The 16,458-nt window shown below is 45.4% G+C and overlaps 3 protein-coding genes across 4 annotated transcripts in view; 1 reads left to right on the top strand and 2 right to left on the bottom strand.

The window, feature by feature from the left end:
- LOC103873306 overlaps positions 1–16,458 on the bottom strand; it is a 728,778-nt gene that overhangs the window by 662,579 nt on the left and 49,741 nt on the right. The window lies entirely within an intron of this gene.
- LOC103873672 lies at positions 9,501–10,878 on the top strand. 2 transcript variants are annotated; one of them, XM_009152071.3, is made up of 2 exons: positions 9,501–10,037; positions 10,315–10,878. In XM_009152071.3, the coding sequence occupies exon 2, from the start codon at positions 10,339–10,341 to the stop codon at positions 10,744–10,746; it is 408 nt and encodes a 135-aa protein (XP_009150319.1). In that variant the 5' UTR covers positions 9,501–10,037; positions 10,315–10,338; the 3' UTR covers positions 10,747–10,878. The 2 variants fall into 2 exon arrangements, with proteins under 2 accessions (XP_009150319.1, XP_033128546.1); XM_033272655.1 differs by having other exon boundaries at positions 10,036–10,265; positions 10,308–10,878.
- On the bottom strand, positions 10,845–13,505 carry LOC103873670 (serine carboxypeptidase-like 48). Its single transcript, XM_009152070.3, has 9 exons — positions 13,093–13,505; positions 12,746–12,914; positions 12,502–12,621; positions 12,265–12,408; positions 12,006–12,156; positions 11,828–11,919; positions 11,489–11,747; positions 11,207–11,340; positions 10,845–11,136 (listed from the first exon to the last, which is right to left on the bottom strand). The coding sequence occupies exons 1-9, from the start codon at positions 13,434–13,436 to the stop codon at positions 11,020–11,022; spliced, it is 1,530 nt and encodes a 509-aa protein (XP_009150318.1). The 5' UTR covers positions 13,437–13,505; the 3' UTR covers positions 10,845–11,019.

Here is a 16,458-nt window from a genome sequence, read left to right on the forward strand (position 1 = left end):
GCGGACGATCGTTTGGTTTGAATCCCAAAGAATACTTCTTCGTAGAAATAACCTCGTATAGTTTATTTTTACGAAAATTACATCCCTTCTTTTACTAACTCTTTCGGAAATACGATCTCTGAGGATTTTCGGTGGTAATTCCGTCGTAACCGTTTTTGACCCCAACAGTTAGCCCCCCAGCCCGTTAGGATCATGCATGGGGGGATCCTAGCGCGGTTAGGCATGTTTGGCAAGTTAGGCGTGATGGATGGAATTAATATGCGAAAGTCCGAGCTTGAATAGTAAATCCTCATGTCTTATAAGAAGAAGGTAACTTGTTCCATATTTTTTCACTTTCTTGTTTTTCTCTAAGATCTTTCAAAAACTTTTATCTTTCTCTCCACCCTTTTCCTCTATTCTCTTAAGAGAAGTGTAAAGATGTCGAGCAAGAAAAAGATTGCGAAAAAAGGTCTTCGTCCGCGAGACCTACGAAGCTCGTCGTTCCGAAGACTGAGTTCGTGCCTCACTCGGTGCATCCTGCCGAGAACGAGGCATGGTGGGTTGCTCATTACGGCTCGTTGATCCCTCCCAAGGAGAAGCCATTCCCGGTCCTGGTCCATCGTGGAGTCGAGGGAAAGGACGCAAGTAGGACCACTGACGAGTTTCGCGACGATGCGGTCGTTCTACGCACCGCATCCCGGATGTTGTGGAGTTCCGGGTTCCCTGCCGCGGGGAATGTGCTAACAACCCCCGGAGGGTTACTTTACTTGTTATGAGGTGTTCATAGTGCGTTGTCGCCTCTGGTTCCCCATACCCGAATTCTCGTCCGAGTGTGTTGGACCGTTTTGAAGTCGCGATAAGTCAGTTGACACCCCTTGCCATTCAGCACCTTATTGGGATCTTGATCCTAAGCTATGAGCATGGCTTTCCCTTTCCGTCGATCATTATGAAGCGCTTTTGAGGCTTCAACTTGTCAAGGATACGGATAAGCATAGGTTTGTCCCTCGGAAATTTATGTCGGTGGTTAAGAAGTTCATTTCGAACTTCAACTCGTGGAAGAAGTTCTTTTTCTTTGTTCGTTTGGACGCTGCGTCCGTCGAAGAGAGTTGCATTCCACTGTTCCGGAGGTTGCCGAACAATCGTCCCTTCATCAATCCTCTTGCTCCGTTCCCTGAGGACATTATCGCGGTGAGGGATCTTCTCAGGAATGGTCCCTTCTTCTGGACTTCTTTCAGCCGAGAAGGGTTCGGAAGGCACTGAAATTTGTGCAACCTGGTCCAGCTTTGGACGCGGATACGGGAAGCGACTCCGAACCCGACGGCCAGAGTCCCGTTGAAGCTCCGACAGCCGCGCCGGAGTCGAGCTCTTGGAAGGGAAAAGATGTCGATCTCGGCGACATAGAGTTTTCGATGGATGACTCTATGCTTCCAGGATGGGATCCGAACCTTGCTTACGGCGACGGAAGCGGTTCGAGCGAGGCCCCATTCCGGACTTCGATGATTTCTTTTGCTGGGCTGCCATCGGGTTTCGATGCTCCTCTCCTACGAAAGAATCGGCGAGGCCGAGAGTCGTTGCGGAAGGATCTCGCATCATCAATGGGGTTTTTTTTCTTGGGAATTTTTAGTGATTATCCTATGTATGGATTTGTAACACGCCTATTGATTTTGCAGGGCCTGAGCTTGCTGGGCTCGGCCATCGAGGCGGGTCATAGAGAAGCCATGGTCTACCGTGTTCAAGGCGGAGAAAGCGGAGCGGGATCTCGCCCGCGTGCAAGGCGAGATGCTGGAGCGAGGCACAGCTTACTCGTGATCATGCGGGGGCTGTTCCGCAGATCGGAGAGGAAAGGCAAAAGAGAGATCGTCGAGGTGATGAAGACTCGCGCATCTCAGTTCCAGGTTGAGTACGGGAATCTTAAGAATGCCTTTACCTCGGTGGGCGACTTTCGCGAGTGCCGTGGTTCGGTCGGAAGTCTTTGGAGGACGCAAGCCGACGACTATGTGTTTGAAGAGGAAATGAGCTTGATGAAGAGTGGGATGAGTGACCGTGCCCACGCTGAGGCGCTTATCCTCCGATCGACGAGAGGATTCAAGGGTTCTGGGATTCCATCCCGGTTTTCTCCTGATACCGAGGAGGTCCCGATCGATTTTCACGGCGGTGGCGAGGAAGTGGATCGTCCTGCGGATGCGTTTGGTGCTTCGTTGTCCGGGGACTTCGACTTTGGATTATGAGGGATGGATCAGTTATCCTTGTTTTCGGCCGAATGTGGCCCTTTGAATTTGGATTTCGTTTAGGCACGATGGCCGTATTTGTATTTCGGGACTGGCCGTTGGTGGCTTTGAATCCCTTGCGTTTACGCGGTTTTTTATATGATAAATGTTTCGTTTCGAGTTTTTCCTGAGTAGGGTTGAAGTAAATACGAGTGTCGTCTCGTATGTAGTTCTAATTAGACGTCATCTGTTGGTTCGTTCGTGATTTTCGTAAAATTTATCTGTCTTTCCGATTTTCGAGAAATTGAGATACGAACGGAGAGGCATGGTTTATGATCTCGTATCTTTTAGATATCATGCCTTGAGATGTTGAGACCAGAGCGTTGGGTTTAGGGCAGACCTAGGTTTACTTTCGGTTAAGGTTTGTGCGGTGACTAGCCGGCTATCGTTTCCTGTTGCGATTTTTCCTGACTCGCACCGGTTTAAAGTCCGCGATATGTTCGGCTCTTAGGCTATGATGTGATGGTACGAATCGAGCATCTTCTCAGAATCTGGAAGTGCTAAACCAAAATTTCGGATTTTTGTTGTAGCGCGCTTTTGTCCTTGTGCTGGACGTTTTTAAAGATCAAAAGAGTGATCGGATTGCGTTTGTTTAAGACGGCTGGCGTGTTCGTCGGGCCAATCGACGAACGGGGTGTAAGGTTTTTGGTGGTCGCGTTGCGACGTCTCGCAGTTATTTTCGAGGATTATGCCCGTGTTTGAAAGGTGATAATCTTTTACGATTTTTTGGGCCGGATGAGCACGCAGACGAGCGTAAACTGAAGCGTAAGCGTTTTCGATAAAAAGACAGTGTATATTGTAAAATTTTTATGTTTTCTAAAACTCGATTACAATAATGGCGATTGTGGGAGTATACGAGTATACGCACACACTCCGCCCCCCCCCCTAGCCCCCCCTTTTTAGAGAGGGGGATAGCTGAACTCGTCTTTTGACAAGCTGCCTACGTACCCCTTTCGAGGATCAAGCCATCTCGTAGTTCTGTTTCATGCCGCGAGTGTTCTTACTCGGCGGTTGGTGTCGCGATGTCCGCCTTGACCGTGTCGATCGTGGCTGGGTCGACGCTATTTTTCGGATGTTCCGGTTGAGTTGTCGCGTGGGCTTCGGATTTATGTCGAGCTTCGACGTCCGATGCGTTTGCGTTGACAGACGATTTTACTTCGTCTTGTGCGGGGCGCTTTTGGCCGAAGATCGATCTATCTTCGCGCGTTTGCCGTTTGCAGAAGCCGTGATTTGCCTTAACTTATGCTCCGCGAGGAAGCATAGTCGCGACTGTTTTTGGCATCCCCAGATGGCCGCGACTCCGCTCGGCGTTGGGAACTTGAGACCCAGGTGGTAAGTTGACGGAACTGCCTGCATGGCGTTGAGCCATGGGGTTCCCATGATCACGTTGTAGATAGCGGGATGGTCGACTACCGCGAATTCGACGATTTTCGTGATCTCCTTGGCCATGACTGGCAATTGGATTGATCCGAGAGTCATCGACACTTCGCCTGAAAAACCCGTGAGTGGTTTTGGCGTCGGAATTACCTCTCCGAGTTCGACACTCATCCGATTGAGAGTGTCGCGGAAGATTACGTTGACCGTGCTTCCCGTATCGACGAGTACCCTTCCGACTTCTAAATCTCGTATGACGAGATCTATGACGAGCGGGTCGCAGTGAGGTTGGTCGATACCGCCGGCTTCTTCTCCGTGAAGGTGATCGAGCAATTTGGCCGTCTCGAGGAGGAGACCATGTAGGCCATTTTGCGCTTGATTCTGCCTTCCGTTGGTAAGCCTTGATGGCTGACACGGTATCGCCGCAGTATTGAGATCCTCCGATGATCATATTGACTCTGCGACGATTGTTATCGTTCCCTTTGTCATCCGGCCTCCTACCGCGTTTATCCCCAGGTTGGTTTCGTTGAGGAGATTTTTCGGCGGGCGGATTTCTGTCCGTCTTTGGAGGCCGATCAGAATCGAGGATGAGATCCTTGACGCTAGTTACTTCCGAAAGCTCTCCAGCGAGCAGCTTCGCGGCCAGTCTTGCTCCCAAGACTTTGCAATTGGTCGTGGAGTGTCCTCGGGATTGGTGGAACTCGCAGAAGGTGTTTTCGTCATACCCTTGATTGCGAGTCCATGTGTTGCCCGTGGTCCGGCCTTGATCCGAACTGATCGCATAGTTATGCGCCCCTTGGAGATCTTCCCCTCGTGATGGACGTACTTGTCGTTACGAGAGTTCTTCTTTTTCCCCTTCGGATCTGCGTCTTTCGAGGATGGTCTTGCCGGCTTATGTTTTTGCGATAAGACTTTAGTTTCTTCCTCCACTATGATATAGTCCGTTGCTTTGTGGAGGGCGTCCTGGATCGTTCGCGGTTTGTCGAGAGTTATCCATTTTCTGAATTTCGACTTGTACCAGAGCGTCTTTCTCAGCGCGTCGATGGCCACTTTGTCGCTTATCCCGCTGACCCTGGACATTATCAGTTTGAACCGACTGATAAACTCGCGGAGGGGTTCGTCTTCCCTCTGGGAGAGACTCCAGAGATCAACATCGGAGGTTTCCCTGTCTATGAATACAGAGTACTGTTTGAGGAATTCCGATGCGAGCTGTCGAAAACTCCCGATGGTGTTGCGACGAAGGCGTGCGAACCATTCGAGCGCTGCTCCTTCAAGATTTTCGACGAACAGGCGGCAATAGCCGGCATCCTTTTCGCCGTCCTTCAGTCTTGCTCTTCCCATCGCGATGTGGAAAGCCTGAAGGTGCGCTTTTGGATCGGCCGTACCATCGTACTTCGGTACTTTGATCTTTCCCGGATCGGACACCCTCATGTCCGAAATGCGACTGGTAAAGGGGGTCTTTCGAGCTCCTTCCAGCAGTCGATCGATCTCGGGGGCAGCACTAGTAGCATGATGGATTTGAGACTTTACGGCTCTCACTTCTGCCGCAGTCTTGGTGATGTAGTCGCGAAGATCGCGGATATCCGATGTCTCGTCAGTGGATTTCCGAGCCTGTCGGCGCTTACTGCGAGTGAGCTCGGTTTGCCTTTCGGCCAACTCCTCTTGTTCGTTCCAATAGGCGACTTCTTCTTTTTCCGTCATTGGTTTTTCGAACGGGGAGCCTTCCCGAGCGGATCGGCTTCTGGTCCTTCTTGGATGTCTGTCGACATCCTCGTCGGTGTCGTTGGAGACATCACTAGGATCCAGGTCAATGTGTTCGGCTTCGTTATCCTCCGAGTCCTTTGCAGGGAGCGGAAGACTTTCAGAGTTCCCCTTCTCGATGGGAGACTTCTCGCTGGGTTTTGACCGGAAGGTCGTTCCCGCGCGGCTCCTGCTCTATCGAGTGGGGTGGCGAAATCGAGCCTCTTCCCGCGGATTTTGGTGGTTCCGCGGGGACGGATAGCTTGGGTCCTTGCCGTTAAGGTTTCAACCTGTTTGGTCAAGGTATTCACGAGCTTATCCTGTTCTTCCGACCTTTTTTCATAGGTGGCGAACATCTTTTTAAACTCCTCGAGAGTCGCGGCGTTGGCTTGCGCGTTGGCCGCAGATACGTCCGCTACCGGAGTGTGGAGATCGGTGCCGCTGCCTCCGTTAAGGGGAGTTTGCACGTTATCCGCGTCGTTGGTTGACATGTCTGATTCTGTGTGGCTTTTGCGGGTTAGATTGATCCGTATCCCCCTCCTTCTAGCGCCAAACTGTGGGAACCGAAATTCGCACTGTCGATTTCCGTTTAAATAAGGAAACTAAGAAAACCCTAGTTTCCCAGAGGACCCGGATATCTGTTAATTACCACACGTCAAGCAATCAGAACACGAGAATAACAACGATAAAAATAAGAAATCGAAAAGAGAGCAAAGTAGATCTTATTCCGAATCTGCGTATGAACGTTACAACAAGGTATAAGCCTGGGCTCGAGAGCTGTCGGCGAGATTCCTAGTTCTAGCAACCCTAAGACGGCTAAACCTAATTGAGTCGCAGCTCGAAATAACAAAAACGGAAAGTTGCCTAAATCGCTCTAAGTGCTAAGTTTGCTCTGAAAAAAGTTCTCTCTTTGCTCCTCGCCTAGGACTCCTTATATACTAGCTCCAAGGTCGGTTTACGCTTTTACTCTTCTGCCCTTAAGCCGTCATAGCATAAAAATGGAGATATTCCATTTTTCCCGATCTTCACAATTATCTTCAAAACTTCCGTATTTATCCGCGGAAACTTGACATTTATCCTTCCTCGCGGGCCAAGCGCGAACCATGCTGTGGTTCACGGGCTTTTGGTTAGGAAAAATCGTAGGATGGGCCTCGAGTCGTGTTTTAGGTCCCTTTGGGCCGTCTTCCGACTCGACACGTTTACTACGAGTTTTCCGCGGTTTCTAATCCGCGAAGTTTGATCGATGAATTAGAATAGCGGGAAACATAGACTGAGCTTGCTACGGTCTTCGGGAGATAGCATTCGAAGGTTTGACGAGAATGCAAGGACTGGTGTCGTATCGATGTTCGGAAAGGTTCAATCGCTACACAGCGACCGAACTTTGGCTCGAGCCCGGTCGCTATGTAGCGACCGAGCGAAACGAGTGCTCGGTCGCTACGTAGCGACCGAGCTTCGGCTTGAGCTCGGTCGCTACGTAGCGACCGAGCGGGACGATCGCTCGGTCGCTACGTAGCGACCGAGCGGGACGATCGCTCGGTCGCTACGTAGCGACCGAGCTTTGGCTCGAGCTCGGTCGCTACGTAGCGACCGAGCGGGACGATCGCTCGGTCGCTACGTAGCGACCGAGCTTGGCTGAGCTCGGTCGCTACGTAGCGACCGAGCGGGACGATCGCTCGGTCGCTACGTAGCGACCGAGCTTTGGCTCGAGCTCGGTCGCTACGTAGCGACCGAGCTTGGCTGAGCTCGGTCGCTACGTAGCGACCGAGCGGGACGATCGCTCGGTCGCTACGTAGCGACCGAGCTTTGGCTCGAGCTCGGTCGCTACGTAGCGACCGAGCGGGACGATCGCTCGGTCGCTACGTAGCGACCGAGCGGGACGATCGCTCGGTCGCTACGTAGCGACCGAGCTTTGGCTCGAGCTCGGTCGCTACGTAGCGACCGAGCGGGATGATCGCTCGGTCGCTACGTAGCGACCGAGCGGGACGATCGCTCGTCGCTACGTGGCGACCGAGCTTTGGCTCGAGCTAGGTCGCTACGTAGCGACCGAGCGGGACGATCGCTCGGTCGCTACGTAGCGACCGAGCTTGGCTGAGCTCGGTCGCTACGTAGCGACCGAGCTTTGGCTCGAGCTCGGTCGCTACGTAGCGACCGAGCGGGACGATTGCTCGGTCGCTACGTAGCGACCGAGCTTGGCTGAGCTCGGTCGCTACGTAGCGACCGAGCGGGACGATCGCTCGGTCGCTACGTAGCGACCGAGCTTTGGCTCGAGCTCGGTCGCTACGTAGCGACCGAGCGGGACGATCGCTCGGTCGCTACGTAGCGACCGAGCTTTGGCCGAGCTCGGTCGCTACGTAGCGACCAAGCGGGACGATCGCTCGGTCGCTACGTAGAGACCGAGCTTGGCTGAGCTCGGTCGCTACGTAGCGACCGAGCGGGACGATCGCTCGGTCGCTACGTAGCGACCGAGCTTGGCTCGAGCTCGGTCGCTACGTAGCGACCGAGCGGGACGATCGCTCGGTCGCTACGTAGCGACCGAGCTTGGCTGAGCTCGGTCGCTACGTAGCGACCGAGCGGGACGATCGCTCGGTCGCTACGTAGCGACCGAGCTTTGGCTCGAGCTCGGTCGCTACGTAGCGACCGAGCGGGACGATCGCTCGGTCGCTACGTAGCGACCGAGCTTGGCTGAGCTCGGTTGCTATGTAGCGACCGAGCGGGACGATCGCTCGGTCGCTACGTAGCGACCGAGCTTTGGCTCGAGCTCGGTCGCTACGTAGCGACCGAGCGGGACGATTGCTCGGTCGCTACGTAGCGACCGAGCTTGGCTGAGCTCGGTCGCTACGTAGCGACCGAGCGGGACGATCGCTCGGTCGCTACGTAGCGACCGAGCTTTGGCTCGAGCTCGGTCGCTACGTAGCGACCGAGCGGGACGATCGCTCGGTCGCTACGTAGCGACCGAGCTTTGGCCCGAGCTCGGTCGCTACGTAGCGACCGAGCGGGACGATCGCTCGGTCGCTACGTAGCGACCGAGCTTGGCTGAGCTCGGTCGCTACGTAGCGACCGAGCGGGACGATCGCTCGGTCGCTACGTAGCGACCGAGCGGGACGATCGCTCGGTCGCTACGTAGCGACCGAGCTTTGGCTCGAGCTCGGTCGCTACGTAGCGACCGAGCGGGACGATCGCTCGGTCGCTACGTAGCGACCGAGCTTGGCTGAGCTCGGTCGCTACGTAGCGACCGAGCGGGACGATCGCTCGGTCGCTACGTAGCGACCGAGCTTTGGCTCGAGCTCGGTCGCTACGTAGCGACCGAGCGGGACGATCGCTCGGTCGCTACGTAGCGACCGAGCTTGGCTGAGCTCGGTTGCTATGTAGCGACCGAGCGGGACGATCGCTCGGTCACTACGTAGCGACCGAGCTTTGGCTCGAGCTCGGTCGCTACGTAGCGACCGAGCGGGACGATCGCTCGGTCGCTACGTAGCGACCGAGCGGGACGATCGCTCGGTCGCTACGTAGCGACCGAGCTTTGGCTCGAGCTCGGTCGCTACGTAGCGACCGAGCGGGACGATCGCTCGGTCGCTACGTAGCGACCGAGCTTGGCTGAGCTCGGTCGCTACGTAGCGACCGAGCTTTGGCTCGAGCTCGGTCGCTACGTAGCGACCGAGCGGGACGATTGCTCGGTCGCTACGTAGCGACCGAGCTTGGCTGAGCTCGGTCGCTACGTAGCGACCGAGCGGGACGATCACTCGGTCGCTACGTAGCGACCGAGCTTTGGCCCGAGCTTGGTTGCTACGTAGTGACCGAGCGGGACGATCGTTTGGTTTGAATCCCAAAGAATACTTCTTCGTAGAAATAACCTCGTATAGTTTATTTTTACGAAAATTACATCCCTTCTTTTACTAACTCTTTCGGAAATACGATCTCTGAGGATTTTCGGGTGGTAATTCCGTCGTAACCGTTTTTGATCCCAACAACAGCCATGATAATTTTGATATCAATGAATAGAAAACAACCTTTCATTTTTACATGAAAATTAGGTCAAATGGGGAATGAAATCTGAACAATGTTAATGATATCTTAAGAAATCAATTTTAAATATTTGTTATACATCTGCAACTAAATTTTGGAAACCTTAATAATTATAAATATACAGACAATTATATTTAGTATGAAAATATATCATTTCAAATATAAATAACAACTAAAATGGAAATGTAATATATAGAGCCAAAATATGATGAAATGTTTTAAATATGCAGTTGAGTATTAATTTATTGAGTATTAATTTATAGAGGTTCTAATATATTTATCCTTTATACTTTAGAATGAAATCAAAGCTATATTTTTGCTTTTTTATTAATGAAAGGGTAAAATCGTTATTTCTTGTATCTTCTGCTTCCACGAGATTCTCTTTACCCAGACCTAAAATTGCAGCCGTATTTTCATATTTTTAACATAAATCACCATTTTTAAGCTATTTGCTTCAATTAAACTCGGTTTGTTTTGGTATTACCACTTATACACGATATTTAGACCGATTTCAATAACGAAATCACCAAAATCTGAATTTTTTTTTGCTTCTGAGCCGAGTTTTGGAGTGATTATACCATAATCGCGGCGGTGAGGCTCCGCCAAGCGCTTTTCCGGCGAGAAATCGGACGTTCGGGCCGCGTTTTCGAACAGGTAGGGTTTGGTCTGCTTCGATTCTGTATAAGTGTTTCTCGATTTCTCTTCTCGAAGCTCCTTCGTTTGACTCTGGAGGGACTTGGATTCCGGCAACTAAGCAGACCTCGATTCCGCTTTACTCTCGTTTTCTTTTTGTCTGTTCCATCTTCTTCTCGTCTCTCTGTTCTGGTTCATCAAATGATTGATTTTTCGTATAAGCTTACTTTTTTACTGTTTGTTATAATTTTTCAACCTACAAAGTCTCTTCTCACAGTGCTTACTGTACATTTTCCAGATCGAACAGGCTTTGATAGAATCAATGACGGTTCTCAAAAGGTACGTCCTGAGGCTGTTCATGTCCATCAAGTACATAACAGCAAACGTAGTGGACAGAAACAACGGGAGAGTAGTGACAACAGCTTCAACAGTAGAGCACGCAGTCAAGAACTCACTAGAGTGTGGCCGTACTTGCAATGCCAAAGCAGCTGCTATTGTTGGAGAGGTTTTGGCGATGAGGTTGAAAGTAGAAGGGCTCCAAGATGGGCAAGGACGAGGTATCCACGCAGATGTCAAGAAAGAAATTGAAAAGAAAGGGTTCAAGAGTCGAACCAAGGTATGGGCTGTTATTAACTCACTAAAGAACAATGGTGTTACACTCATCCTTGATGATTATGATGCTGATGATGACAAAGATTATCGTGATCGTTCTTATGAGGGTCATCGTTAAATTCACAAGCTTTACTTTCTGTGTCATCTTCCTCCAGCAGTTGTGGAATCTGAGTTTTGGTTCTGTAAACTTGGAACAGTCAAATCTTTGTAACATAATAAAGAGTGTGTTCAAGATAACAACTTTAGTTTTCTTTTCACGTTTATAACAATGAAGTTTCCTGTCGAAATAATTCACAAGTAATATTATAAGTTAAAAAATGATGATCTAGATGCATAATAACAGTACAATCGGCTTGGTATTTAGAATCACTGCTGTTGAGAAGAAATGAAATCACTGGCGAGCGGTCCGACCGGTGGGTGTACCGAGCTTTCCTTGCATCCAATCCTTAAGCATTTGCAATGCCGCTTTTGGCTGATCCATTGGAACCATGTGTCCAGCATCGTGGACCTGTAAAAGGTTTTCCCCATTTCAATAAGTTTCATTTACGTTCTGTGTTTATGGGTTTTGTTTGGTTTACCTTGAGGAAAGTGAGTGAACCGTGGTTCTTCATTAAACCGGCTTCTCTATTATCTACATTGAATGGAACAGTTGCAGCTGCTACAAACTCCTTTCGGCCCGACCATTCCATCTCGTGAACCCATTTCGAGTTTCCTGTCAAGAACATAAACCAAGAAGAAGATATTCAATCAGTCACAGCTTTAACGGTTGAGTAGAGACAAATATAGAACCAAAAGTTGTAACTAGCATCAGAACCGGAAATAGACACCAAGCACATGGACATAGAACAAAGGAAGCGTACCAAGCCAATTGCAGATGAGATCGTATTCTCCAGCATAGATAAGCATCTTGATTCCATCTTCGAGGAGAGCGGGAATCCCGACCTCAAGATTTCGCATCCAATCCAGCTGCATTGCATCATAGACGGCAGTACTGCAAGACACAAACTCGATATCTCCAACACCTAATGCCGTGCGAACGGATTTCTGGTTCAAGAACTTCTCCATGTTCGAGAAATCATAGCATAAGCTTCCTTTACATTGTTTCCTCACGTCGTAATACTTCAAAAAATAGAGAGGTCAAAACAGAGAGAAGTCTTGTAAGTAAAAATTGATTTACTGAATTATGTTTTGATGCTCACGTTTACGTTTCCAGCGATATTCATGATCTTTTGGAATATGTTGTTGCAGACAATGTAAGAAGACGCACAAGCTTCACCACCTCCATCAGCGCCTGAAAAAATCGCATAAAAAGAAAGTTTTGTAAAGTATTTTTTAAAAATCAACGTTTTTGAAAGAAAGACGTTGACAAATATTTACTGCATTCTTTGATGGATTGTTGGCAAGTTTCGTAATCACGGTTGAGGTTATCGTGATCAGATTGTGAGATCAACTTCATGTCTAGCGCGTAATCCGCGTATGCAGCATATTGGATCTCTGGGTTGGTCAAACCATTACCAATCGCAAAGCCCTGATGTAAACCAGGTTGGTTTAGCCCAGTGTTTTGTATAATAATAGTAAAAAAAAAGGGTGATACAATTTAACAAGAGAATAGTAGAAACAGGGGTGAACTTTTTACCTTAAGGTTGATGTGAGTTCCTTCCTTGTTCTTGTTTCCACGGTGAACTCTTGAAGCCAATGCCGGAATGTAATGTCCGGCGTAGGATTCACCAGTAATGTAAAAATCATTCTTCACGAACTGTGGATGTTCTTTGAAAAATGCCTGCAATGAAAGGAACAACATTTTAGAAAAAAAAAGAGGAGGTTTTCAAGTACATATTTTGTGATGAAACAGAGGAAAGTACTGAAACCGAACTTGTAAGAAGTCGTAAAGGTCATTACTGACACCATCCTCATCATGTCGGAGATCACTTTCGTCCGATGTGTAACTAAAACCAGTCCCTACCGGTTGGTCCACGTAGATTAGATTTGATGCCTAAACATTAAATTAAAAGAAGCTAAATATTAAAATCAAAAGAAGTTAAAAACAAGTGGTTGAGATTATTGGTTTCTTGTTGGGATGAGAAAACGTGTTTTGGTTGACCATTTTTCTAACCAACCTTGTCCCAACCGAAATCGTTCCAAGCAAGAGATGAGTTGTTGGAGACGGTGAACGGTCCGTTCTCATAGAACAGAGCCAGTTCGCTACTGCAACCGGGTCCACCGGTTAGCCAAATCACCACAGGGTCTGCTTTGTTGCTTCTTGACTCGAAGAAGAAATAGAACATCCTGTGAATAAATTGAGCATTAAAATCCCGGTTTAGTGGTACTACCAAAGTTAATCGGAAAAGTGCCAACTATTGAATTTGCTGGTTTTGTCCGCACTGGATTTAGTGAAGAAATTTAACCCGGAGTGGTTGTTGAACCGGTTTAATTATGGTTTACCGGTTATAACAAAAGAAGTTACCTGGCTGCTTTTGAATTAGGAAGTTTGTAGTAACCAGCATGGTGACCAAAATCCTGAAGCGAAGGAGAACCGCCGGAGTCACGACGGTCAATGGTCGCCGGTAAATCAAAGTTTCTCTCGACGAGTCTCGGAGCCTCAGAACCGTCTTCAGGGATGACATTGACATCACGGGTAGGCATCAAGTTGAAACCTTTGATTAACCTCTCCGCCGTAAGAGTGGGCAAACTCGCCGACGAAGAGAATGATAAAGGGTCGTTTGTGACAGGTTTGGAATTTGAGGGGGTGAAATGAGAGAAAAGGAATATACAGAGGAACAATGTGAGAAATGATGTTCTCGAGTCCATTTTTTTTTGTATTTGGAGTTTATGTTGTTGTGTGAGAGAGTTGGGTTATGGGATCGAAGAGATGAATGTATTTATAGAGTTGGCTTGTTTAGTTGCTCGTATACATACAGATCAAAAGAATAGCAAAAAAAAGAAAAAAGTGATAGTTTCCCAAATATTTTATTTTATTATATTTGCATACGAAAAACTGTCAAATTTTATTTTTATTTGTTTGCCACCTCGAAAAAGGTAATCGGTTGGTACAATAAAACCCGATTCGAAAGCTTATATTTAAGGGAAATTGGGCTGTATAACCTTCAAACAAATTATATTTCATTACATAACTAAAACTCCTAACTTTCATCTCCAGTACATGTATTTTATGTAATAATGCTATATTACCTTTCAATTCAACCTGCGTGACCTGCTGAGAGTTATTTATCAAAAGAAATATTAAATAAATAATTTAATAAATTGTGGTTATCATTGTTCCACATCTCTTTCTCTTCTTCTTCCTCTTCTCCTCCAATCTCTGTTTTTTTTATACATACGAACACAAACCACTAGACTAAGAAATAATATGGATTTTGGGCTTGTGGAATTGAGTTTAGAGGAGAAGATGGCACCGTAGACAACAACGAGGTGACATCATAATTTTTTTTTTTTTTTAGTTTTTTTCAATGTTGTTCATCTTGATTTTTTTCATTGTTATTTAAATTGTTATAGTATGCTGTATTGATATAGTATGATGAAGAATAATTACTCTGGACTAGTGAATGTGTGTATCACCATGTCTGTAAAAAGAGGAAGATGTAAAGAAGATGAACTCGTCGACTATACTATATGTAGTGAAAGAAAATTATAGTATAGTACGATTCTTATATTTTTGTACAATTCGCAAGTACCAAACTAAATAGTATGCTACGGTTGTTGTATTATTGTACCATCGATTGTTTGATAAATTCATTATTTATCAATTTCTTGTTTACAACTATATGTACTATACTATTTATTTTGTTCTATACTATTTGGGTTTAGAGTTTATACTTGGGTTTAGGTTTAATGATTAAGATTTAGGGTTTAGTATTTGGAAGGTGGGGGTTGATGTTTGGGTTTAGTGACCGTATTATGTATGTTCCATTTGACGATTAAAAAAGAGTGTTTTTTGCTTACCAATTTATACTATACTATGTATTTTGTTCCATTCTATTTGGGTTTATAGTCTGCACTTGGGTTTAGGGTTTAGTGATTAGGATTTAGGGTTTAGTATTTGGAAGGTGGGAGTTTAGGTTTGGGTTTAGTGATAGCATTTTTGGGTTTAGTATTCAAAAGTTAGGTCTGAATTTAGCATTGAGGAGTTTTGTTTGGATTTAGTTTAATATTACATAATATTATATACCATTTTCAGATTTTGATAATTGGGTTTAAGGTTTATATTTGGGTTTAGGGTTCAGTAATTAGGGTTTAGAGTTTAGTATTTAGATGGAAGGGTGATGTTTAAAGTTTAGGGTTTATTATTTTGGAGTTGAGGTTTGGATTAAAGTTTAGTATTTACTAGGTGTGAGTGGATTTTGAATCCTATTATTTTTAGTAATATGGTATAGAAAAATTAGATGTATATTTATGTGTTAAAAAAAAGTGTGGTGTTGATTGAATTACGTGTGATAATTAATTATGGGGGTGTCAAATTGTTGATGTCATCAGTTTCTCTCTCTATTACTGGTAACTTGAACAAAAAAAGGTATTACCGGATAGAAGTTGACATAATTGTTATGGGTTTTATTATGTCAAAATCAATGCTATGCACTTAATTTCCTTTTCAAATTTGGTCATTTAGCTAATTCACCCTATATTTAACCCTATTTAAGAAAATTCAACCTCGGTATTCAAAAAAAAAAATCAACAAAAATTCTTTAAAATAGCTATTTTTTAAGTTTTTGTCATAAATATAACATTCAATAAAAAAAATGATAAAATTAAATTCTATTAAAAGATAAACTATAAAGTTAACTAATCTCAACTTAGGTTTAGAGTTAAGGAATATAATTTTGTAGATAGGATTTCAAATTTAAAAAAAAAATAAAAAATTAAAATTAAAATTTTCAAAATAAAATAAGTCATTTTAGTCTTTTATTTAGAACTATTTTTATGACAAAAACTTTTTAAAAAAATTATTTGTGAGAATTGTCCAAAAATCAACATATTTAGAAATAGCTAGAGATTGATTCAAAGATCGATATATTTAGTTAAACATGTGAAATGATTAAATCAAGTGATAATGTTGACAAATATCATTCTCACTCACTTATTGAGTAGTTGCCATATAGGTTTAAATAAAAAATACATTTTAAATTTATTAAAATCTGGTGAATAGTATATCCATCGTAGAAAATCAGTCAGATGGTAGAAATAAAATCATTTGTTCACAATAAAAAATTGAAGAAATCTAACCAGAAATTTGATGTTATTGGTTATGATATTTATAAGTTCTCCTAGAAAAGAAAGATAAATATATATTGGAATTGTGAGAAGAACCTTTTTGTAGCCACTCTTAGGATATTTTTTCTTAGTTTATTGCCGTGATAAGTCCAACTTGCTCTTTCGAGAAAAATCTGTATATGATTGCGCTTGTTCAAGAACTCATGACAACACAAATTGAATTAAGATGGAAACACGTACCTACCGGAATATTAGAATCTTTAATTTTATGCACATAAATTTTCGCAATTGCAATTAATACGTTAGAAAAGGACAAAAGACAAATGCAGTATGTTTGTGTGAACGCTAGCTATTTCGTTTGCTTTCACTTACTGTCTGTCCAAATCTTTGCTTTAATTTAAATCTTCCGCATAAATTGTATTTCTGTTAGAAGAATCCCTTAGACATGGATTTATTTTCCCTTTTTAAACATTATTATGGAACTTTATTAAAGATTAGTGATCTTTTGCACGCTTCAAAAACTTCTTTAAAAATTACAAGTCATTTGACAAATACGATTTTGACACATGGTGTGAGATTATATGTTTTTAATAAACAGAAACGA

This window comes from Brassica rapa, chromosome A06 (assembly GCF_000309985.2).
Source record: "Brassica rapa cultivar Chiifu-401-42 chromosome A06, CAAS_Brap_v3.01, whole genome shotgun sequence".
Classification (NCBI taxonomy): Eukaryota; Viridiplantae; Streptophyta; class Magnoliopsida; order Brassicales; family Brassicaceae; genus Brassica; species Brassica rapa.

What these genes read in the sequence shown, in the direction of transcription:
- LOC103873672 (XM_009152071.3), top strand. Translation starts at nt 10,339, where the DNA reads ATGACGGTTCTCAAAAGGTACGTCCTGAGGCTGTTCATGTCCATCAAG.
- LOC103873670 (XM_009152070.3), bottom strand. Translation starts at nt 13,436, where the DNA reads ATGGACTCGAGAACATCATTTCTCACATTGTTCCTCTGTATATTCCTT. An exon ending in TCTCATCTGCAATTGGCTTG is followed by an intron (nt 11,341 to 11,488) that starts GTACGCTTCCTT and finishes TGTTCTTGACAG; the next exon opens with GAAACTCGAAATGGGTTCAC. An exon ending in GTTCACTCACTTTCCTCAAG is followed by an intron (nt 11,137 to 11,206) that starts GTAAACCAAACA and finishes AACCTTTTACAG; the next exon opens with GTCCACGATGCTGGACACAT.